This window comes from Artemia sp. Qi Xiang Cuo, chromosome 6 (assembly GCF_049724085.1).
Source record: "Artemia sp. Qi Xiang Cuo chromosome 6, ASM4972408v1, whole genome shotgun sequence".
Lineage (NCBI taxonomy): Eukaryota > Metazoa > Arthropoda > Branchiopoda > Anostraca > Artemiidae > Artemia > Artemia sp. Qi Xiang Cuo.
The window spans coordinates 2054323-2078874 of NC_142799.1; the positions used below are offsets into that span (position 1 = coordinate 2054323).

At 36.1% G+C, this 24552-nt stretch overlaps 1 protein-coding gene across 2 annotated transcripts in view; it reads left to right on the forward strand.

Moving 5' to 3' along the window:
- Positions 1 to 24552, forward strand: part of PAN2 (PAN2-PAN3 deadenylation complex catalytic subunit PAN2) — a 207770-nt gene that overhangs the window by 41460 nt on the left and 141758 nt on the right. For both annotated transcript variants that reach the window (XM_089090455.1, XM_089090454.1), the window contains exons 6-7: positions 9410 to 9617; positions 15823 to 16200. In XM_089090455.1, coding sequence (XP_088946581.1) covers positions 9410 to 9617; positions 15823 to 16200 — 586 coding nt within the window. The remainder of the gene's footprint in view (positions 1 to 9409; positions 9618 to 15822; positions 16201 to 24552) is intronic.

A 24552-nucleotide genomic window follows, 5' to 3' on the forward strand; every position in this document is an offset into this window, starting at 1 on the left:
ACTAATTAATATTTTATCTTCTCTTTGCGGTAGTCTTATGAGCTGCACAAAGTGTAGTGAATAGATAACAAAGACAAGTACTGAAGATTGTTTCTGCACAGATATAAGCTTTTTTTGCGTTTTAAAAATCTACGAATTCTAGTGATAAATCAGCTTCTTCACAGAAAAGAAAGTGTTTTTCTAGCAAATATTTCAAATTCGTGACATGTGGACGCGCAACGAACAAAATTTGTTTTCCCCTGCAATTAAGAAAGTTTTGTGGACAAGTGGGTTCCCAGGAGACAAAGCTCGTCGACTCTCCTTGTAGCTGTATTCGTGAAGATGAAGTTCGGGTGTGTGTATGGTACTTTCGAATCGAAGATCAGCAGATTCTTCGTTTTCATTGTAGTAAAATTGACCACCTATGCATTAGACTATTTGCCAGTTTTCAAAAGAAACATCTGCAGGAGTAGTTGTGTCGTACTAAGGACGGCTAAGTGTGTCGTCGTAAAGTGAAGCAGAGGCTTTGCAAAGGTGTCTCCGACGTTATCTATGTAGGTAAGGAAAAGCTTTGAATCCTAAAATACTATCCCTGGGGTATGCCTGCCATTATTGAATATTCGCAGGAAGTGAACTCGTCGAGAACAGCCCGTGGTGAACGAACAGAAAGAAGGCTCTCGACCACTTCTAACAGACTTCCGTGAACACTATTAAGTGTAGTGTTTTACAGTAAGCTACGATGACATACTCTGTCGAAAGCTTCAGCTTTGGTGAAAGAGAATATTGATGTTGTATCGTTTTGCTTGAAGTTCGATCAAGCATATGTTAGTTGTGACTGTTAAATGGCCAAACGCTCGAGAGTTGCTGTCCCTTTGGTAATTTTTGTGCTTCATGTTTTAAGTACCTGATTTTGAAATTACTTTATTTATTCAAAATCTAGGGATTGCTGTGTGACACAACCTCCCTCCTCCCAGAAAGTTCCCACCCCACTTCCATTTCCCAGCACCTTCTTACCTTCCCATCTCCCCCTTTCCTCCCTACCAAAAATCCTTCCGATTCAACTGCTTCTTACTCTATATCCACGTAACACCGCCTCCGACCCATTCGTTTTATCCCTCGTGCCCACCCTACCAGTGTGACTCAGGTCTGAGACCTTTTGCATTTAATAATTGTCTTGTATTAAATCCTAATTGTTCGCACTTCCCGACAACTGAAAACAAGTCGCACCTTCCTCATCATGCTTTGTCTGTATCCTCGCCCTTCCTTGCACCTCCAAATCCCCAAGGTAAATCCTTCTCTTACCCTACTTCGCCGCAGCATCATAATATTAAATTGAAACCCCACCCAGGAAATTCTAATACACACCAAGTACCCCTGTCGAGATTCCCCAATCGGTTTGTTTTTCCTAAACTTTTAGTTACTGATGCTGAAAGTCTTACTTTTGAAAAGCTTACCGAACTCGAGGTGCTTTCAGAATCAAATCTAATCGATATTATAGCTATTACGGAAGTACAGTCCCATGACGCAGGGTCTCTGCGCCTGACAAATTATTCAGAGTTTATTAAACTCCGTCCTCCTGACTACCCACTTGGAAAAAAAGGTGGCGGTGTTTTGTTCTTTACTAAGAGTAACCTTTACCCAAAGGTTATTCGAGTTCCTAGTTTATCCGAGTATGATGAAATCCTCTGGCTAAGTATTAGACCAAAAGTTCTTCGTCGTCCATTTAATATTATTGCAATAGCTGTTTTCTATTACTCCCCAAATCAAAATATCGAGTCAAAACGTAAATTCATCCAGCAATTGATGACACGTGCTTATTTTTTTATTTAAAAATACCCAAAGGGGGTTCTATTTTTATTGGGCGTTGCAAATTACATAAATATTGTTTATTTGGGCTGAAAAATAAATGTAAAGCAAATTGTAAAAAACAACACTACTCTAGTAGATACCTCTATTGGTTTTGTTTTAACTACTATGTAGAATTTTTACAGCCCATCTACAGTTCTGCCTCCATTAGGTGGGAGTTATCTCTTTCAATTCTTTTATCCCCCTCTTTAAATTTTAAGCATTCTTTCTCAATAATTTATGGCAGTTGTCGCCCTCTTCAAAATTCTGGTCTTCTTTCTTTTGGTATGTGGCTGAATACTGAAGATTGGTCCGATGCTTATAGTTTAAAAAATCTTGATGAGAAAATGGCTATCTTCCACAAAAAGCTAATTGACAAATATCAAATTTGTTTCCCTGAAATTTTTTTTTTAAAGTGCTCCAGTGATAAACCCTTTATTAACCAAACTATAAAAACACTAATTAGAACCAAATTGAAGCTTTTCAAAAATGGTAAACCAGATGAAGCCAATAAACTAAGGAAATCAATTAAAAGAGAAATTCGCAAATTGGCACGATCGTACTACAAAAATAAGGTCGAAGTATTGTTCACTAATGAACCAAAAAACTGGTATTCTGATGTTAAAAAGCTGTGTGGCAGGAGGCTTGAACAGCTTAACTTCAATCTACCTGAGTCCCCTGATATTACTGCCAATAATCTCAATAAATTCCTCGCTTCCATTGTCCAGAGCCTTCCACCACTGTCCGACCAATTACCATCAGGAGCCCTTTCCCCTTCTTTACCCACTGTTTCTCCGTCTGAGATAGAAATAAGAATTCAGAAACTAAGAAAGACAAGTATGTGTCTTTTGGATATCTCCTTTTTTCTTATGAGTGCCTTGAATGATTTCCTTTCTAAGCCTCTGTCTTTGCTGTTTAACGCAATTACCGAGTCCGGGCAAATTCCTGTAATTCGGATACAGGGTTTCATAATATCTCTGAAAAAGAAAAACGGAAAGCCTGGTTTTGAACCGGACGTCACTTCACAAAGGGGGAATTGCATGTTTGATTTCAAAGTCATTGACATACCAAGTAAGAAATGGTATTGATGTTTAAATAGAGGGTAAGTTAAGATAGAGGGTGCAGGCGGAATGGTTAGTGAATTTTAATAATGATTCCCTGGAGGACGAATTTTTGGATGAAAGAGGAATTGGAAATGAAATTGAATTTCAACCGTGTACTGGAGATGAAATTCTGAAGATTGTGAGAACAATCAAATCTAATGCAGCAGGGACAGATGGAATTAATTTGAAGGCTTTTAAATCAGTGATGTGTTATTTAATACCATGTCTCGTCCACATAATCGATCTTTCCCTGGAAACTGGGACATTTCCCGATGCGCTTAAAAGGGCAAAAGTCATCCCCCTCCATAAAGGTGGGTCTAAACTAGATATCAAAAATTATAGACCTATATCAATCCTTCCCCTGTTTTCAAAAATATTTGAAAAAATTGTGCATAAAAGGCTATATGATTACCTTACGAAAACAGGGATGTTAAGTGAAACTTAGTTCGGCTTTAGGAGAGGTCACTCGATGTCGGACGCCGTGCATTCTCTCTGTGATATTGTAAATAAATGCTTTGAACGTGGTGAAATCCTTTTGACTGTTTTTATTGATTTTAGAAAGGCGTTTGATACAGTGGATTTTAAAATTTTACTCAAATGTCTACAGTCCCTTGGAGTTCGTGGTAATTATCTGAAATGGTTTGATAGTTTTTTAAGTGGAAGATCTATTCAAGTTGTTTTAAATGATGCATTTTCTTCTCCCTATCAAGTGAAGTGTGGTGTGCCTCAGGGATCTGTCTTGGGACCACTTCTGTACCTTGTGTATGTTGATTCAACGCGTTTTTACTTACCGGAGTGTTTTATCACGACTTTCGTGGATGATACTGCTTAAACTATGTCTATTCGAATGAATGGTGATCCATTTTTGAAAGTAAATAGGGTTTAAAGTCATTTTATGTATTTACAATTTTGAGCTTTTTGTCAGTGAATGTTAAAAAAAATAATTTTAGGATTTTTAAGAGTGTAGGTAAGCCTCCGAGTGTTGATGGAGAGATATTTGTTAATGGTAAGCCTTTGTCACAGGTGCATGAGGTGCGTTATTTGGGCTTCCAGCTTGATTGTAATTTGTCTTGGAAGCACCATAGTGATCTTGTTGCAGCTAAAATTGCTAGAGGTCTGGGAACTTTGCGTCATTTGAAACATTTTTTACCATTATCGGTTCTTTTGTTATTGTATCATAGTATTGTTGCGCCTTATATTTCTTATGGTTGTGTCATTTGGTCTAGAAATTTTTACGCAAATTTCAAAAGAGTGCAGATTTTACAAAACAAAACAGTACGTCTTATTGGGAATTATATAGAAAATGTGAATTATACCTCGTCATGTTTTAAAAAATGAAGTGTGCTTAACATTGGTCAGATTCGCAATTACCAAGCTGCTATTTTTTCCTATACATGTTGGAATGATGTATGTCCTCCAGTTTTTACAAATTTTTTTCGCGTAAATAGTTCACTCCACAGGTATGCGACTAGAGAGGCGGAAAATTTTACGGTTGAGTATCGAAACACCACACGTGCAGGTTTCGGAATTCGGTACTTGGCTCCGGCTATTTGGAATGATATTCCAGTTGGCGTTCGGGAAGCTGAACACATTGGATCGTTTAAAGTAAAAATAAAAAAAACATTTATTAGGAGAGGGGAGATAATTTATTATTATTGTCATTATTATTATTAATGTCTCAGTTTTTTTTTTTTTTTTATTGATTTTGGTATTAATGGTTAGTTGAGAGTGTTCAGGTCTTCTTTTTTTTTTTTTTTTTTTTTTTTTTCTCTTTTTTTAATGAAATTTTTAAAAGGTTGAGAATTAGAGGATTGCAGCCGTCCTTCATCAGACTTTTTGAGCCTTCCCCGGGCGGTTGCTTGTATATAGTTTATTTTGTAATTAGTTGTAAATAAAGCAAGTCAAGTCAAGAAGGCGTCCATCCTATTACTCTTACTCCTATTTTCTCGAAACTTTATGAAGGATTACTTGCAGATTGGCTAAAGGAAAAAATCCTACCTCTTACTGACTTGAAGCTTCCTTTTACCTTGTTTCTCTGATTGATCACATTGGGAAAATCCTTGAAAAGCCTAATTCCTGGCTAAATTTAATTTCCATCGACCTTCAGAAAGCATTCGACCTTGTTAACCACAATATTTTAATTGAGAAACTTGTTAACAAGTTCAATATTGATCCCTTACTGGTGAAATTAGTTGCCTCCTTCTTAACAAATAGATCGCAAGTTGTCAAATACCAAAATCATTATTCAAATCCTCTCCCTGTCCACAATGGCGTACCCCAAGGTACTCTCCTAGGTCCCCTCCTTTTTTCAGTAATGATCAACAGCCTCGCAAAGGAATTTTCTGACCGATGGAAATTTGTTGATGACCTAACGGTTGTTGAAACTTGCTTCAGAAATTTAAATAGCAACCCTATGAGTACCCTCAATGAAATTGGAGACGAGGCCTTAGACTTAGACATGACAGTAAACCCCTCTTATTCCATGATAATGCCCATTTGTTTCCTCAAATCCTCGCCCTATTTTCTTAATCATATCCCTCCTGAAATTTCTGTGTCCACATTTAAACTACTTGGTGTCACAATTTCTTAAAATTTAAAGTGAGATATCCATGTTAAAGACATCATCCATAGAGATAATGCGTCTATTGCCCTCCTTAAGCTCCTAAATAAATTCAGCGTCCCCCCCTTCCCACTCCTTACGAATTTACACGTCTTTTGTCCTTCCGTATCTAGAATATGCTTGTCCAGTTTGACACCCTGGTATCTCTCACGAAGAATCGGAAAAAATTAAATCAATTCAAAAAAGGGCCTTGCAAATGATTTTAAAAAAGGAATGGTGCAATACTCGTTGCTCCTAAAAAAAAGCTAGTTTGGAAACCCTGGAGCAAAGGAGGGTTTTGTTGTGCCTCTATTTTACAATAAATGCCATAACAAACCCTTAGAAAGCAAGTATTTTCCCCAAACGTCACTCCCCATCCAGATTACGGCCGCCTCAAGCTGTTTCTGAGCCCATCCCTGTTTTGTCCCCCATTCGCTGCATTCCGTCCAAATATAAAAGAACTCTTATCCCGTTCATTACAGAAAAAATGAATAAAATGTCTCAATAGTTTCTTTTTTTCCCCTATTTTTTGTTTATTAGCTGATGGTACTGCCCAGGTTCTTGCACTCATTTGCTTGCCCCCCCCCCCTCTTTTTTTAGTTCTCCCTGTAATTTTTTATATTTATTTTTTGTTCTTTTTACGGGGTTTTATTTCCCCCCCCCTTTCTTGGCCAGTTTTTATTGTTTTAACTCTTTTATTGACTTACTGTAGTTGAATTATTGACACTTTCTTAGTATCCCTTTTAATTTAAATGTATTTATGTCTCGCTCTTTTTTTGTGTATTGTTACTTATTCCCCCCTTTTTTTATGCCCGTTCTAATTCTTTTTCTGATTTGTATTTGTTTAAGTTTAGTTTGACTAGTTTTTATCTTTTTAATTTTTTAATTGACTTTTTACAGTTTTAATTATTGACTTTTAAATGATTGTTCATTATGATTTTTCTAGTCTGAAAACCCTGGAGCAAAGGAGGGTTTTGTTGTGCCTCCATTTTGCAAAAAATGCCATAACAAAACCTCAGACGGCAAGTATTTTCCCCAAACGTAACTCTCCATACAGATTACGGCCGCCTCAAGCTGTTTCAGAGCCCATCCCTGCTTTGTCCCCCATTCGCCGTGTTCCTTCCAGATATGAAAGAACTGTGATCCACTTCACTAGATAAAAATTTAATAAACTTCAACAATAGTTTCTTTTTTTTCCCCTATTTTTTATTAATTGGTTTAGGGATCAGCCCAGTTTCTTGCCCTCAGTTGCTTGCCCCCCCCCCTCTTTTTTTGTTCCCCCTGTAATTTTTTATATTTCATTTATCGTTCTGTTTACGGGGTTTTATTTCCCCCCCCCCCTTTCTTGGCCAGTTTTTATTGTTTTAACTCTTTTATTGACTTACTGTAGTTGAATTATTGACACTTTCTTAGTATCCCTTTTAATTTAAATGTATTTATGTCTCGCTCTTTTTTTTGTGTATTGTTACTTGTTCCCCCCTTTTTTTATGCCCGTTCTAATTCTTTTTCTGATTTGTATTTGTTTAAGTTTAGTTCGACCAGTTTTTATCTTTTTAACTTTTCAATTGACTTTTTACAGTTTAATTATTGACTTTTAAATCATTGTTCATCATAATTTTTCTTTTTCGTTGTTGTTTTTTGAATTTTTGCCAGTTTTAGTGCAACCATTTATATTGTCGACTCCAAAGTCCGAATTCGGCCCTTTGTGGGCTTGTGATAGTGATCTTTTTGAAATAAATATCTTATCTATCTTAAACAATCGAAGTTTTTGATGAAGCTGCAGAGCCTGAATTTTTGTTGTTTACTGGATTTTATGTAAAAAACCATTTGCATAGAAATTAAAAGAACCCTCCCCCTCTCTTCCAAAATCACTGTTACGCAGTGGCGACACTGCAACGCAGATATTTCATTATGTTTTTTAATTTTGTGCATATTCAGTTAAACTGATTGAGCACTTCTGAAACAGAATCAATTTGTTTTACTTTTGAATTTTATCCAGTAATTTCATAGCTTGACATTTCTTTATATTTAAATGCGACCTTGAAGTACCACTTGCTATGTTGGATTTTTGTTGTCGCTGTTGTTTGTAATTTTTTTTTTCCGTAGTTTTCTTCCCAGTCTTGCGAGTCCTTGTATGTATAAAATACTGGAAATTAATGTTTAACATATACTACCCAGAGAAAATGATAAAAGAGGAAAAACTGAAAATAAAGAATAATAATATTATAGTAAAATAGATCGAAAATCTATGTAATAGCAACCAAATTTGTCAGAGTTTTTTTTTATTATTATTACAGGCTTCGCGGCTCCATCATAGGTGATGATATGCCCTAGTTCTGGTAATTACTTCCTTTTCCAACACTGAGGTATTTGTTATACCTTCTCTTGAACACGTCAAGGGATGGATTTTCTAGGATTACCTCTGCCGTTAAGCTATTCCATGTGGCAACCGATCGCCGGGCAAAACTCGTTTTCAGATATTCTTGGTGGGGAGTACCTTGCTCAAGGTAGACCTGACGAGCTGTACTTCGGCGAGTTGATCGCAAGGGCTTTGCTCTGTCATGAACGAGCTTCGATAGTTCCTCGGGTTGAGGGTTATACATGTACTTGTAGAAAACCGACATGGTTGCCACATCGAAGCGTTTCTGGATCAGCTGTGGGATTTTAGCTTTCGTGTTGCTAGAGGCTGCTGCACGATTTGCGCCATTTTGAGTCCGTTGGAGTGGAGCGATGCGGCTTTTTGGTGCACCGGCGGAGAGAGGAAATGCATATTCCATGACAGGTCTGATGCATGAAATGAATAGTGGCAGAATAGACTCATCAGGGAGGAGGCTTTTGCATCTTAGGATTACTCCTAGCATCTTGGAGCAAGAGGATCTAATTTTACTGAGATGCTCAGTCCATGAGAGATCTGAAGAGAAGTTGACTCCAAATCGGCGTAGTGTATCAACTCGTGTTTTAGTCTCTCCTTTGAAGACGAAGCCAGGACGAGCCTTCATATTGCATGCCTTAGAAATTAGGAGCTCTTTCGTTTTCGGTGCGTTAAAACTGACTAGCCATGTATCCCCTCACGCCTCAATTCTCTACAGGTCAGCCTAAAGCTCTTTGTGGGGTTTGCTGAGATCTTCGTCCTTTGCAATTGATGTTTTTGTTATCGTGTCATATGCAAAGTGGTGAGGTTTCTTCGCAAGGTTGTCTCCTAGGTCGTTCATGAACACAAAGAAAAGAGTTGGCCCCAGAATACTTTCTTTGGGTAATCCTGATATGATTGACCTTACAACTTAACGTACAGCATTTTAGACTCTCCACTGCCCTTGAAAAGGTCCTTTGGCAGCAATTCTGTGAAAACGAGTTCCTACGGCAAGGCGAAGCAATTTTAGCTGTAAGCATTTCAGTTTTCAAATATTTCTATAGATGAGAACGGAAGAGATAATATATTTTGCAAGAAAAAGATGAAATTCAAGGAGGAAAACCTATTAATTGGTTTAAAAAGCAAATGTGAGATTGATGCTTGATTTAATCAGCAGGTTACTCCGTTTATTGGAGGAGGATTGAGTTCAAATGTCTTTTAGGCTTTAGATATCCATACACTACTACACAATGATGTAAAAATGATGATGTTCGTGGGCTGTGAAGGCATGGTGGTAGGAAATGTCTCTGTTACTCAGGATAGTCCTGGTCACCCGTTTGTGGACTGACTCAAGGCGGAAAACCTATTTAATTAGTTTAAAAAGCAAATGTGAGATCAAAACCGGACTTGTTTTAACTTACTTTGTTTATGGGAGGAAGATTGAGCTCAAATATCTTTAAAGCTAAATTTAACTTGACGGCTTTCGTTTTACCATAGCAGAGGAGTTTATTTAAAAAGTTGGTTATTTTTCAGATCTGGAGCAATGGTTCCTGACAGGTTTTTAACAGTGTATGATCTACGCATGAACAGAAAGATGAGCCCTGTACCACTCTCTTTGGAGCCATTCCTTTTAAAATTTATGCCAGCATTTTCGTCACGTTTAGCCCTGTTATCCACAATGGGACAACTAATTGTCTTTGATGCTATCGCTGGACCAGCCTCTGCTGCAATGATGGAGCATGTACGTACCATTATTCATAAACGGTGTTATAATTTTGATCTATTAGCTATTCGTCTGTATGTGTTGTAGATCCTCCCAAGGTTTCTTTTGTCTGTGGGGAAAAACCGTCAGTTTTTCTAATTTAAATGTATCTTAATGAATATATATATATATATATATATATATATATATATATATATATATATAATATATATATATATATATATATATATATATATATATTATCAGGACTGCCACAAAGTCCCTTACAGTCCCTGAAATTGAGCAGAGGTTCCTATTGGTCCCTTAAATTGATAAAAGGTCCCTAAAGTCCCTTTTCTTGCTTTGGTTTGAAGCTCCGTATCCTCAAGGCTACCAATACCTGTGAGTATACGGTTTTCAGTATTTTTGTTTCGATTGAGGTTCTTGGAACCTGTTTGGCTTGTCTAGGAACGACAAAACTTGTTGTTACATAGACTACAGCGTTATTGTCTGGACAGAGTAGACAGACTAGTCACGAAAAAGAGTGACCCTCTTTGCCTCTGGAGTCAAAAGACTAGGGGGTGTCAAGGTTTGGTTGTTAATTACTTAGAAAACTTTTGCGGGTGTCACTTTGTTGCAAACAGAGGAAAAAAAAAATAAGAGAATGGCTTGAAGTACAAAATACGAAGACGGTGGTCTTAAAACCAGGTTTCTTGCGCGATTTTGAGCTTACATACATTTCTTGAACTATTAGACTGCTTCCTAGCGCCCTTTTTTTATTTGAATAGAGTTCTAGCAATAGCCTGTATGTTTTTCTACTAACTTCTTTTTTTAAAGTTTAAGGTTTGAAGTTTCATTTGGAATTAGCATGAGAAAGTGCAAATTCTGGGAGATTTGGTTGGAAGAGAAAGGTGCGACGGGACACCAAATGAAAGAGTGGTGAAGAGCCGTTCCGGGAGATTTGTTCTCTTTCTACTGTTCTATATGCAGTATATTGCTTGTCTGTCATAACGGTTCCTACACTTTACTGCAGAACGCCAGAACTGCGGAACATAAGAAGAATGCTATCATAAAGCTAACGCCAAATTAGCTTCATCTCTCGGCAGCATCTTCCATGGAGAGAGGTGAACCGGCAAAACTGCCCATGCACCTAGATGCTTACGTAGTGACGGATGAAACAATTACATGGACTCTGAAGATGATTGTGTCTGACTATTCTGGGAAATCGGCAGATGGAATAGCAGATTTATATGGAAAAATGTTCCAAGATACAGTGATCAAAAACTTTTCCTTCAGGTGAACTAAGTGTGCTTATTTTTTAACCGAATCGCATTGACCCTATTCCTGGAAGATGACCCTTGATGAAGTCAGCAGAAAGCAGTTGTTGAAGGTGTTAACTTCTTTACATCCCGATGAAGCTACAAAGCCAGTTTCTGCTTACAACTTATTACGTGTTGCTATGAAGGTACCTATCATACCGCAAAAAGACATGTTAGTTGACTAGTTTAAGCTAGTCCAGTTATCCGGGCTTCCATCAGAGCCAGGAAGGATCAACGGCAAGGGGAACAACGTGATCCAGGGATTTAAATATTTAAACTTGCCTAAAGTCATAAAAATTGCTTTAACCATTTCACACGGGTCTGCCTGCATTGAGCGGGGTTTCTCCCTTTTCGGGCGAGTTCTCAGCGAAGAAAGAGCTTCAATGAATGAGCGAACTTAAATACAAAACTGTTTATGATAGATAGGTGGGGTAGATTTGGAGGACATGCGCAAAATGTTCCTGCCACTGAAGACTTAGTAAAACTGATCAAATCCGCTTGAAAGAGCTATGCTTTGTACCTACAGCAGGAAAAAGCCTTTAAAAAAGCTTAGAAAGAGCGGAAGGATTTGGAGGCAAGAGAACGGCTGTGAGAGCAGCAGCTCGCTAAAACCTCTTTGAAAAGACAGACAATAGAGACTCTCGAAAAATCTCTCTAAGAAAAAAAAGAACTGTTTGGTTCCAAGGAGCAGGCCGCAGACGAGCTACTGAAGGAAGCTCATAACCGGCTCGAAAATGGCACTGAAAAGAAGGACTTGGTCGAGATACAGCTAGCGCAGGCTATGATAAATGGGAGTTAAGAACCAGCAGCACTTAGAATCAAAGAAACAGTTAGCCTACTGATCACATCTCTGTTCCAGTAGAAGGCAGTGCAAAAAAATAGAAAAAAATAGGCTGTGTGTTCTAGTTACCGTACCCTTATCTCTTTCATCATATTTTTGTATTGGATTTTTATATTCGAAAGTAAAGCGTTCAAAAAAAAGAAGGTAAAAGCTCCTCCCATGACATGATGATTCTCGTGTGGTCGGTTTCTTAATTATCACTTGGCCTCTGATCATGGAGAGATGCCTACAAATGATCATTCCTATCTTTTTTTCTTAGTCAAATGTTATTTGCTATTGTGTCACTGCTTTTTCTTTCAAAAGCTTTCTGAAAACTGAGTTTTGGGGTTCATTTTGCTTCCAAAATGGTCCCTAAAGAGGTCCCTTCTTTTTACTAAGAAGCCTAAGTCCCTATTTTTCACCGCTCAAACCTGTTGCAGCCCTGATATATATATATATATATATATATATATATATATATATATATATATATATATATATATATATATATATATATATATATATATATATATATATATATATATATATATATATATATATATATATATATATATATATATATATATATATATATATATATATATATATATATATATATATATATATATATATATATATATATATATATATATATATATATATATATATATATATATATATATATATATAAAAGAAGTTTATTATATAATCAAGAAAAAATTATTCTCTCTTCCTCTCTCTCCACTCGGAGTCACAGACTTTTCCGTGCATAGCGAATACATTCTGTTTTCTTTCGGACATAAAATCTAGCATGGTTGCGAATGTTTGCGCAAAGCGAACCGTGCACGGTTGCGGGTGTTCATGCCTATTGTGCACTATTGTGCCTTCGCTTGGACTATCTTCAAGAAGTGAGGCCTTCTCTTGGGAGTTGGTGGATGGGAGAGTAGTAAAAATGGAAGTGAGAAAATCATCAATTTCATTTCACTGGCGGATCCATGGGGGATGGGATCCCCCTCCCCCCAGATTTCTTCTGGTGCCCTCTGTTCCTGCTTTTCTTTGCTTTTTTAGAGTAAATTTGTCAATTTGGTTAATTACTGGCACCTTTGTCACATTACCCCCCCCCCCCCCTTTTAGATTATGTTCATTGGTGTTGTTGTCATATTGGGCCTTCCCCAAGATTTTGCTCTAGATCCGTCCCTGCCTCATTTGACCCTAGTATATGGTCATTATTGTCATATATCTTGATACTGGTTTAGTAATATTTCTAGACATCACTTTGACTGAGGGATGTTACTTTTTAGGTCCAGTATTAAGGAGGGAGTCAATTTTTTCACTGCCTTACTTGTGATTTGCATTTTTATCATGTAAACTACGTTTCTTCTGGTCACTTCTTGTCTTCCCTTGCATCTCGAGTAAAGGAAGCTGCGTTCATGGATTAATGCCGTAATAGTAGGGTTTATCCACTGTTTGTCGTATTCACTGAAGTCTTTGTTGGAAATATCTCGAGTTAATTGGAGGATAGTTTGTCACTGAAAGCGTACACCCTTTGCTCAAGTGAAACATCCTTTGAATCCTCTGGGAAGGCATACTTGGTGATCCAGTGGCCATATCCAGGAATTGCACAGTCAGTAATTGGTCTAGTTGTGAGCTGTGGAATCTTGGGTTCTCTTGCAGAATTTTTTGCTTTTGAGGAACAGGGTCAAACAGCTGGTTCAGGCGATGCCCGGAGTGGTATAGGTCATGCGCGTTTCTTAAGATCGGACCGAGATTACCGCCTGATGAGTGTGTGGGAATTATCATAATCTTCTTAAGAAAACGACTCGTAGCTAGCCAGGCTTTCTTTGTCTGGTTAAAATCACTAGCAGTTATGAAAGCAGGATTGCTATATTAGCTTCTAGCCGAACATATCTAGCTGTGCTACTATAATTTTCCGCTGGGTTAATTTGCTGCTTTTTTAGGCCTGCCTCTCCCAGCTATTTTAGCCTAGTTTGTGTCTATTTCAACTACCGTGTTCGTGTCGCTTTCACTTCCTGAAGAGTCGATTCTCTCTGATGAACTGTTCTGCTCTTTCACCTGGTTCTGGATGTTAATACTCTCGTCCGTGTGGCACTTGCACCACTACTATTAGAGTTAATAGTTGGGCGGCTTCTGTTTATTTATTTTATCTTTTTACAGTAACGATCATAGACAAATGTTTAACCTTTGACAATGAGCCTATCGTCTTTGAGACGAGCATTTTGCCCTTTTCCTATGGCTTCGGACCGCCTGAGCTTTAAATTATTTCCAGCCTCGCGTTGGACTGCAGTATGGTTCGGAGGAACACCATTAATGTTTTTTTTTTCAGCACGAAACCTTATCTTAAAATCATGTTTGTGATATCCAAATCAAGCCACTTAACTATTTCATGCCCTGATCTCAGAAAAAAAAGAACATCCTTTATATCTCTTGCGCACAGCTGGAGGTTTGGGAGACACAAATTAAGAAAATCGATAATCTCAACTTTCAAACTCGACAGGGGCGCATTAGACTTAGGGAGGTTATAAATCACGAGAATATAACGTTTTAGTTCTGCCTCGGTAGAATTCATTTTCATGGATGACTCCCTAAGTTTATTTCTCATTTCTATCAAATTGGTTGAAATTTCGGCTCTTGCAGTACCCAACTCTTGGTAAAACCGTTCATTTGTGACTGTATATAAGTTAATCTATGTATATCCACTTTATGTTTTGAATATATACAAAACACTCGCTGTGTTTTGTATATTTACTCTAAAAATCATGAGAATCGACAATGAGGTTTTCTGTAAATCTCACGCACATGTATATGTTATGGTGAAAGACCGAAATCTGGTAAATGTCGACATTCACCGGTGAATCTCTGAAATTCCTTTTTCTCTGCTTGGATTCAATAAGTTTTGCCAGTCAGTCTTTGCATGTTTGATAGTAAAAGTTAGGTTAGGTTGGGTTAAATTGAGTTCATTTAGGTTATAAATTTCAGAAATGGTTTAAATACCCAACCCAACCTTGCATAAAACTGAAAAAAGCTGATTGGCAAAGCTGACTAAATCCAAGGAGAAAAAATTATTTCGAACATTTCCTGGTGAATGTTGACATTCTCCAATTTCAGTCTTTCATAGTAATGTATACACATTTTTTTCTGAATATATTGACAATTTTGGCTGAAAATTGCTATTTTCAAACCGAAAAAACCTAAAATTATTTCATAAATGAAATATCCTTTTAATTATAATGTTATTTATTGTTTTACTATTATTTTTAATTTCATTAATATTCTTTATTTGACTTAAATTATTATAACATACAGATCTCCATAAACATTTAGACACGAAATGCGAATGGAAAATCCCTAAGAAGTTTCTTGAGATCCACGGTAGAGAAATTTAAAAAAAAAAGTTCTAGAAGCGTGGTTTCTAGCCTAAGAAGGCTTTTCGGGTTCATTTGTTGTACAAAGTTGAACCTTTCTTCACCCACGCTTATATTATTTTGTATGTTATGTTATTTTGTTTGTGAATATTGTCGTTAAAGTAGGAATGACAACAAAACGCAATTGTTTAAATTGGTGATACGGAAACTTACACCACTATATCTATCTTTAAAAAGGAAAAAATTGGGAACTTCTTTTTAATATGAAAAAAAACCTCCATAAGCAGTTTTGCCGTTTTTGGTTGTAGCGGGCGCCGTATTTAAAAAAAGAAAGCCTGGTGGAAATAACCGAAAGATAATTTAAAACCATACACCTTAATGTAGCTTAAGGCACCATATAACTTAAGAAGGCGTTGCTTTCCATTTAAGGTTTAGATGTCTTTGGGAATCAACAAAATGTTTGAATATCTATGGACAAAAAGCATTGTCAAATTTAACTAGTTAATTGTGCTTATTTATTCCCACTGTTTAACGTGGCAACGCTGACCAAAATGTGGTACTTCGCTAAAGACTTCTTAATTTTGAAACAGCCAAAATCTGAGAAAATCGCGGTTTTTAGGTATGAATAGATTTAAGACGGGTCCTGGGGACAAGTATATTTTATTTTAATGTCCTTAGTACTTTAAGAGAGGAATCCTTTTAATTGCTCTATTGCATTCCAGCTAACAGCCAACGGAGCTATTGGCATCTCACTAGATATTTCTTCCTCGTGTCAGTGTATCGCCGTTGGAGACTCCACAGGCTATGTGCATCGGTTCTCTATCTCTCCAGACAGTGTTGTCAACAGTTTTTCTCGGCCAACAGAATTTGCTGACCCAATTATTCCTATTGAACCAATAGCAGTTGACGATTTGTCAGCTGCTTTGTCCTCAATTCCTATGCCAGTAACTCCTACAAAGAGGTTGTCAGATTGGCCGGCTGAGTTGATTAAACCGAGATATCGACCCACACCTCCTATACCAGATGACATACTTGAGAGTATGCGTATGGTAGGAACTATTGGATATGCGCCTAAACCCGCAAATCGACGACCAAACCAAGTATGATTCTGTATTTTATATGCATTGGTGAAACTAGTCCAAGGCCGCGTCCAGGGGGGAGGGTTTTCACCCCCTCCCCTCAAATGTTTATCCGGCTCGTAGAAACGTAACAAAATGAAAAAAAAAATTATGTGTTTTTAAAGTTTTATTTGTGTAAACTCCCTCCCCCTAAAAAAATACACCCCCCCCCCGAACAAAATTCTGTATACGGCCCTGAACCCAGGGTCTATTAACTTATGGGAATAGTTGGTAACTTGTTAATGAAGTTAATGTAAATATTACTTCTGTAATTAGCTCTTTGTTGGTTCATTAGTCTCTGCAGCAAGTAAACTAATCAATAGTTTTGTTTTCTTTTATTAACATAATTTGCTGCCATATTACTAGAACTAGTTCTAGTTCAAGAACTAGTTCTAGTCCTAGAACATATTTCTAGTTCTAGTGCTCATATTTTCCATTCTTTTTTGTTTAGTTCTGTATTCTTGTGCGACGAAAAATGTTCCACGAATATTTATTTGTGAAATACCTTTAAAGCGGTGCCTACCTGAAAAGACACAAAACAAACTTGTAATGAGGCTTTTAGTGAATTCGTTGACCAGCAGTTATTTATAGGGGTTTAGATAATTTTAACTCTGTTTCCTTTTTTAGTTTAAATTGTTTATAGCAGCTGCATAGTTTAAGTTAAGAATATAACAATTCTAATGTAAGAATCACCTCTTTTGTTAAGCAACCTTCATTGTGACGGAACTAGTATTAGCTACACAAGAGCGTATCCATGATTTTTTTTTTTTTTTGGGGGGGGGGGAGGGGGTATACAAAGAAACTTTAAAAAAGGCATCAAAATTTGTCTGTATGCATCTTTGTTACGTCTTTACGAGTTGGGACTAAATCTCGAGGGGGTGGTTCGAACCCGGTGCAGTAACGTTTACTTCGCAAAAGGAAATCCCCGTTGCTTTCTCTTTAATAAGAAAATACCATGACAATTATGTTATTTTCAACAGATTTTTTTTTCGGTAGAAATTCCGGTACTTGTATGGTATAGCCCCTACAATTCAAGTTGTTCATTCATTGACGCATTATAGAACCGATTTTTTTTCGTTAGTTTCTTTCAGCATTTGGTGAAACAAAAAAAGAAAACTGGCATAATATATGGAAAATATATAATTAGGGCTATATATTTGCAACTTAGGGTGGGGGGGGGGCATAAAGTATCTCGACAGTGTGAAGTTAAAAAACAATTCTTGCTTCATAATATTCAGAATAATTGTACCTAACATGTTAAGTATGCAGACCCGCTATACTTACCCCCCCCTAATGTGCAAATATATAGCCCAAATATGTTTGTAAAGTATTATATTTTTATCATACTTAGATATATTTCATTGGAATTGAGCTTCAGAGAAACATATTAGAAAAATATTAGGTAGGGGCTATATCATACAAGCAGGGCCGTATCCAGGGGGGTGGGGGGGTAACCCGGTTTGAACCCCCACCTAAATGTTTGTCTGACTCGTAAAAACGTAACAAAAACGGATATAAACAAATTTGGTATGCCTTTTTTTAGTTTTTTTTTGCGTAACCCCCCCCCCCCCATAATTTTTTTTTGTTTTTAGTAAAACCCCTCCGAAAAAAATCTTGGGTAAGGCCTTGCATAAAAGTACCTAATTATGTTATTTTCAACAAAATTGTTTTCTTTGGTAGAAATTCCTCTCTCTAGTTTGATGCTTGTAAGGAAATGTACGTATCTATTTTGGAAACAAATTGTAGACATAAAGTTACTTTTTTTTTCTTTAACTTGTTAGCGCTTTGACGTCTAAGATTATCCTAAATAATTTCTTAGATCACATTGCCCTACCATTCACAGAATTTAATAAATGAAAGTATGGAGAGAAAACTGGTATAATATTCAAACAAAGCAGTGGAACAAAATAAAAGTTTAAATAATAAAATTCCAGATATTTCGGCTCCACATCTGGGAGCCTCTGTCAACGGAAAAAAAAATGAATAAAGCTAAATTAAACACAACTTATAAAGAAAAAAAATAACTCAAATTTTAATAACTTCCAAATATCATTGATCCGATCACTGCAAATAGCATGAATACGCAACCAGGAATGACATGCAGATTGTCCCTCTTTTTTTTTTTTTTTGGCAACTGCTTTGTTTAAAGCCTATTCTAATGTAAAAATGATTTGTTCGTAATCATTGTAATCATAATAATTGTAACTAATAGTTACAATTATTATATTTTAACTATAACGTACCATAAAATGAAATTCTTCTAATGAAAGCGTAAGAGGACTATCGCGATTCTCAAATTCGAAGGGATTTCACGATCTTTATACATGACAATTTTTAAATAAGAAAGCGTTAAAAGGTATAACGAGTAAAACTTCGCACCATACGATATTAGGTTACCTTTATCAATAGCGAGGCTTTTCGTGGGGCTTTTGGCTCTCAAATTCATTTCGGAGTGAATCTCGATTCATTTTAATAGTGCTTAGACACTAGCGGTTGCTGGTAATCTTTTGAATAAAAAAGAATTCAAAATATAATGCGTTTTTATTCACTAATAAATAGTATGATAATAATCCTCGTCCCAGGGCTTAAGTTTCATTTATGCTATTAGTCCAAAAGTTATAACTCAAATTTGAGCTAATTACTAACGACCGGCATGTCTGAAAAGACGATCTTTAGACTACGAGGTGTCGCTGAAAAGTAATGAGACTGATCTTTTACTTAACAAAGCTTTGATAATTGTCAAACGCCAATATTATCCCCTTCAAAGTAGTTCTCTTGGGCTGATACACTGATGGAGACGTTGTTCGCAACAGCGCAGGAAATCTTCAACTGTATACACTGATACACTCCATCAGTATACACTGATGTAGACGTTGTTCGCAACAGCGCAGGAAATCTTCATCTGTTCAATCTTCAATCTTCATCTGGATGATTTCTAAAGACCCGAAATTACGGCTGTTGAGGACATTTTTCAGTATAGTAAAAATGAAGAAGTCACAGGGACTGATTTGGGGGAATAAAAGGGATGGGAACTTCAGGAATGTCTTTTGAGGTAAAAAAATTATGTTTTGGAAAGGGCAGTGTGACATGGCGCGTTGTCATGACGATTGAACAACCATTTGTCTGCAATTTCTGGTCTCACGAGAATAACCCTTTTTTTACACTTTTTCAACATCAGACCAAAGTGTATGGGTAAATTGTAAGAGTGGGAAGTTGCGCTAGTGTCGACAAAAAAGTGCCATCTAGTGTTTGGCCAAGTGTCACTAAACGCTAGATAGCGTTGATGGTTTTTTGTTGACGCTAGCGCCAGTTCCTACTCGTATAAGTTACCCATACTCCTTGGGTCAGACGTCAAGGTTTCTGATGGCTTTATAAGAATAAATTGGCTAGTAGTTAGTCCTGGCGGAACGAATTCTTTTTGGACAATTCCCTTTCTATAAAAAGGCAAATCAGCATTAATTTGATGTCTGACTCGCTCATTTGAGCAAATCATTTGAGCAAAAATCTGTTTCATCACCTGATCACAAGACTAAAGAAATCTTGCCGATTAGCGATTCTGTCCAGAAGACCAAAACACTGTTTGTTTTTTGCATGTCCTTGTTTTTTGCTTCTCTCGGCACCATTTGGCACAGACTTCGCATTGCTAGTGTTCACCTAAAAATTTGACGAGTCATAAATATGTTCAAATTTAATTATTTACTCACATTCGTTAAATGTTAAACGACAGTCCAATCTCACAACTGTTTTCACACGTTCCATGTTTTCATCAGTTTTGAAGTTGAAGGCCTGCCCAAACGTTGTTCACCTTCAACATTTTCTCTGCCTTCCACAAATGCATTGTGCCGGTGAAAAACTTGAGCTCGACATAAAGAATGCTCCCGTAGGTCCATTATAACTTTGTCAAACGTCACTCTTGCTGATTCTCCAAGCTTTACACACAATTTAATGGCACAACGTTGCTCTAAATTCCGATGTTCCATTTTGCGTGACGTACAACAAAAATGCAACTTCACTAATCACAGTATCAATCACATAGTTAACGGACGGAGTCGAAACGAGAATTGAGCTATTGGAGGGCTGTGATAAATGTAATCTCTCAAGGACAATTACTCAGGGTTTCCAGATCGCTTGCAGTATTGTCAGTCTCGTTACTTTTCTGCCACACGTCGTATTTCTTCAAGTTAGTGCATGCTGTAAATAAATTAGAAAAAAAGACGTCTTAAATTCTGAGTTGTACTCAAGGACTGCGTCAGGCCGTCTATTTTTTTTTTGGTGGGTGGGGGGATATACACACGAGCTACCAGTCATTATTCATTAGAAATTTGAATAAAAGTATATATAATTTTTTTTTTTCCTTCCGCTGAACCCATTGAAACAAGTTTTTAATTCCGGTCCTTTGGTCCTCTTTGAAGATGTGTGGCATAAAAATTCGGTTTTGCGTGTCAAATATATATTCTTTATGAAGTTGATTGGTCTGTTGAAGTTGAAGTTTTATGAAGCTGAAATTGATCAATCTGATCCCTTTGTTGTTCTATTTGATGTATTATTTTTTTTTGATTTTAGGGGGGGGGGGGTTTCTTTGTTTCCTTACCAAAAAAGAAAATTAAAGATAATAAAAATTAGAAATGATAGTTTGTAAAACTGACAAGAGAGTTTGACCGAAAAATCAAGAAAAGAGAGCCAAAAAAGAGTAAAAAAAAGAGAGTTTGTGAAACTGATCTGACCAAAAAATCAAAAAATAAAACAAAAAATAGTCAAAAACGAGAGTGTCTGAAACAAATAAGAGGGTCTGACCAAAAAGAAAATGAAAAAGAGTAAGGTAAACAAAAAAGAGAGTAAAAATACCACAAAAAAACTAAAATTATAAATGAGTGTCTGTGAAACTAATAAGAAGGTCTGACAAAATACCAAAAAAAGAGAGCAAAAAAAGAGTTAAAAAACCAAAAATGAGTCTTTGAAACTGAAAAGAGGGACTGACCGAAAAACCAAAAAAGAGCAAAAGAAAGTAAAAAGAGTCAAAAAGCCAAAAAAAATATATTGGCAATAACCAAACATAAAAAAAAATGAAAGTTAGTGAAACTGATATGAGGGCGTGGTGAAAAAAACAAAAACGAGAGTTAAGAGATTCAGACCAAAAAAAAAACAGAGTGTAAAAAAAAAAAAAAAAAAAAAATCAAAAATAAGAGTATGTGAAACTGATAATTGTTTTGGCAAAAAAAAAAAAATAGATTAAAAAAAACAAGAAGAGAGTAAAAGAAGAAAAGAGAGTTACAAAAAGCAAAACTAATAAGAGAGGAAATTCAAGTTTGTCTCTTATAAAAAAAAATTAAAAATCTAGTTGATTAAAAGACCAAATAAAAACCTGGATTATGTTTATTTTGTGGATTCCTTTTGTACTTTTGTTTTCCATTAACCCAAATAAAAAAAATCGCAAAAATACTTGTTAATTCTTGTTAATTAAAAAACTTGATTTGAAGCCCTCCTAAAAATTGCTGTTTAGTTTCAGACAATTTTTGGTTGAGTTCAAGTCAGGTTATAACTTTAACGGAAATATAAATTTCAATACAATGAAATGAAGCAGGCTTTAGAATTTTCTAGCTCTTCTGTAGTCGTGACGTGGTGCCAGGTGGATTTTGAAAATATTTTATTTTAGCATAAAAAAAAATTCGGAGGGGAAACAGTAAAACATGCACCATTATCGTAAATATCGCCGATGTATTTTCAAGTCAGTTTTACAGCGCACTCAAAAATTGGAGGGCCTCTCAGAAGACGTTCAAAAATTTAGACCTAAAAATGTATTTTAGCCCTAGCACCACCTAGCTAGGTGGTGCTAAAATACACTTTAGCAGCACCACGGTGATAGGTGGAAGGCACTGGGTGGCTCGTGCTTTAGTTTCGTGATACTAGTAGTTTTTCATTGCTATTCCAAAGACTACACTGGTTATCAATTTCCTATTTTCTTTGATTAACTATATATAGCGTTATACAGCTCGTGAATAACGCCCTGTGGTGTACCCTGTCTTTTCTTACTTTTCTTCTTACTTACTTTATTTCACTTTACTTAGTTTACTTCTTACTTTTCTTTCTTATAATCGGTTTTTGCCCAAATTACTTGGTGTATTCATCACTAAGTCGGTGCTGGAATCAAAGTGGAATCAATTTATTTCATTAGTCAATTAAACTAATAAATAAACATTTATGTAATTAATTAAACACTAATTAATAGTTTGTTTTGTTAGTTGGAAAAGATAGTTTGTTAGCTGGTTAAGAGAAAGATCTGTGTTATTTCACTTATCAGCTGTGAGACAAAAGCAACTGTGCTATGTCATCTTTCTTAATGGCTTTTGTTTAAAGCGACGAAGTCTGTGGGGTGATTTTTACCCTTGGGAAGATTTTAGGATTCAGTTCTGAGCTTCAGATCCTGGGAAAAGTACATACCTTATATCTTACCTTAAAAAATTATGTTAAACACGCGTCTTTATTATCTAATATCTTGAGATTTTTATTGTCGAACCGTCAGATTTTTTGTTGGGAAATCTTGGACTATTGCCAAGTTCTTACTAGTATCCAGTGTAGTCTGTAACATTCAGGATGCTAAGATTTATTTATCCGAAGAACGACACGTCTTTCCCTTTTTACGATTAATCAGAAAGGCACGTCTTCGTTTGGGAGAGTAATCTAGGAGGCTATGAGGCTCTAGTAATCTAGAGGAGGCTAAGCTAGACAAAACTAAAATACATAAAAACAGTGACTAGTAGGGAGTAGTTGACTGTAGGTGAGACGTGCCCTATTTACTATCTAGTCTAGATTAGCCTCCCTTTTTTATCATATTCATCATAAACTGCTAAACTTTTGGAAGAATATTATAATTTATGGTAAATAGTCATTAAATTTTTTTCAAGAAACAATAATTTTTAGGGTTTTGTAAATAAAGTTAATTTTAGTTTGCATAATTTAATAATTAAATTTATTTAGCCAGTACTGATGCTTTTTTCTGCAAATTAATCGGCACGGCACTGCTAAACTAGAGTATCAAAATCTGTTTGCCAAGATTCAAGGCCGTACCCAGGATTTTTTTTTCGGAGGGGGATTTACTAAAAAAAAAAATTCCGGGCGGGCTTTTACAAAAAAAAACTCAAAAACGCATACAAAATTTGTTTATATCGATCTTTGTTACGTTTTTACGAGTCAGAAAAACGTTTCGGGGGGGGGGGGGCTCAACCCCCCCCCCCCCGCTCTCTGGGTACGGCCTCGCCAAGAACTGAAAAAGCAGTTCTGAAAATTTTTTATTTTGGAAGGGAAATACCAAAAAGGAACAGGATACGGCTTTCTTGTTTGGTGCGAAAATAACGGTCCAGTATCATGAGAAAGTGGCCAGAAACCAATAGAATATAAACAGAATTGTCAAACGCGGATTGGGTAGTGGTTAGTAATCGTAAATATCAAGCGAAAAAATATCAGTAAATATTTAATAAATTAAATCTATCAAATGGCTGATGAAAGTTATAAAATAAAAACACAAAAATTTATTACAAAATACAAGTGAAAAACCTAATATTACATAAAAAGATATTCGAATATTTTAAAATATATATAGTAAAAATTATCCATCTAATGATTAAATATCGCCCAAAAACAAACAAAATATTAAACGGCAATTGTGTATCAATATAAGCTCCTCAGTGACAAACCATGTGCCCAAATGGTCAATACACTAACATTTGCAGGGGATTTATGTAGTCTAAGGCAAAGAACTATACAAAATAGGATGACTGTATAGGTAGGGATCAGGGGAAGAAAAGAATATTTTGGCTCAAAACTTTTTCTTCTGCTTCGTCAAAAATCGGCTCATGCCTTTAGGTTTTTAGTTTGTTTGCATTCATGCATTCATTTGGCTACCATGTTTTTTCCGTAGCGGCTTATGAAATTTACCACCATTCCAAGCAAAATTTGTTTAAACACACATTTCTTTGCCAATAATTTCGATTCTTTTTCATATATTAATACTGTTTTTGAGGGTATGGAGAATAGCATTTAATTCAGTAAAAGATATTCCTAGCATATTTTAATCAAATATAATCTTACCAAGGAACATGTTGAGTATTTAAAATTGACCAATCTGTTAAAGCTTTAATAGAAACTCTCTACCTATTGAACTTGTCTACCAAAATCCATTCCATTTAAAATCGAATAAATCGTTTAAACCTATGTCTCTGTACCACTAATTTAGATTTTTTCTTCGGATTTAAAAGGCTATCTGTATGAATATTAGAAATAGCATCCATGCACCGAAAAATATTCCTTGCAGAATCTAATCAAACTATGATCTTACCA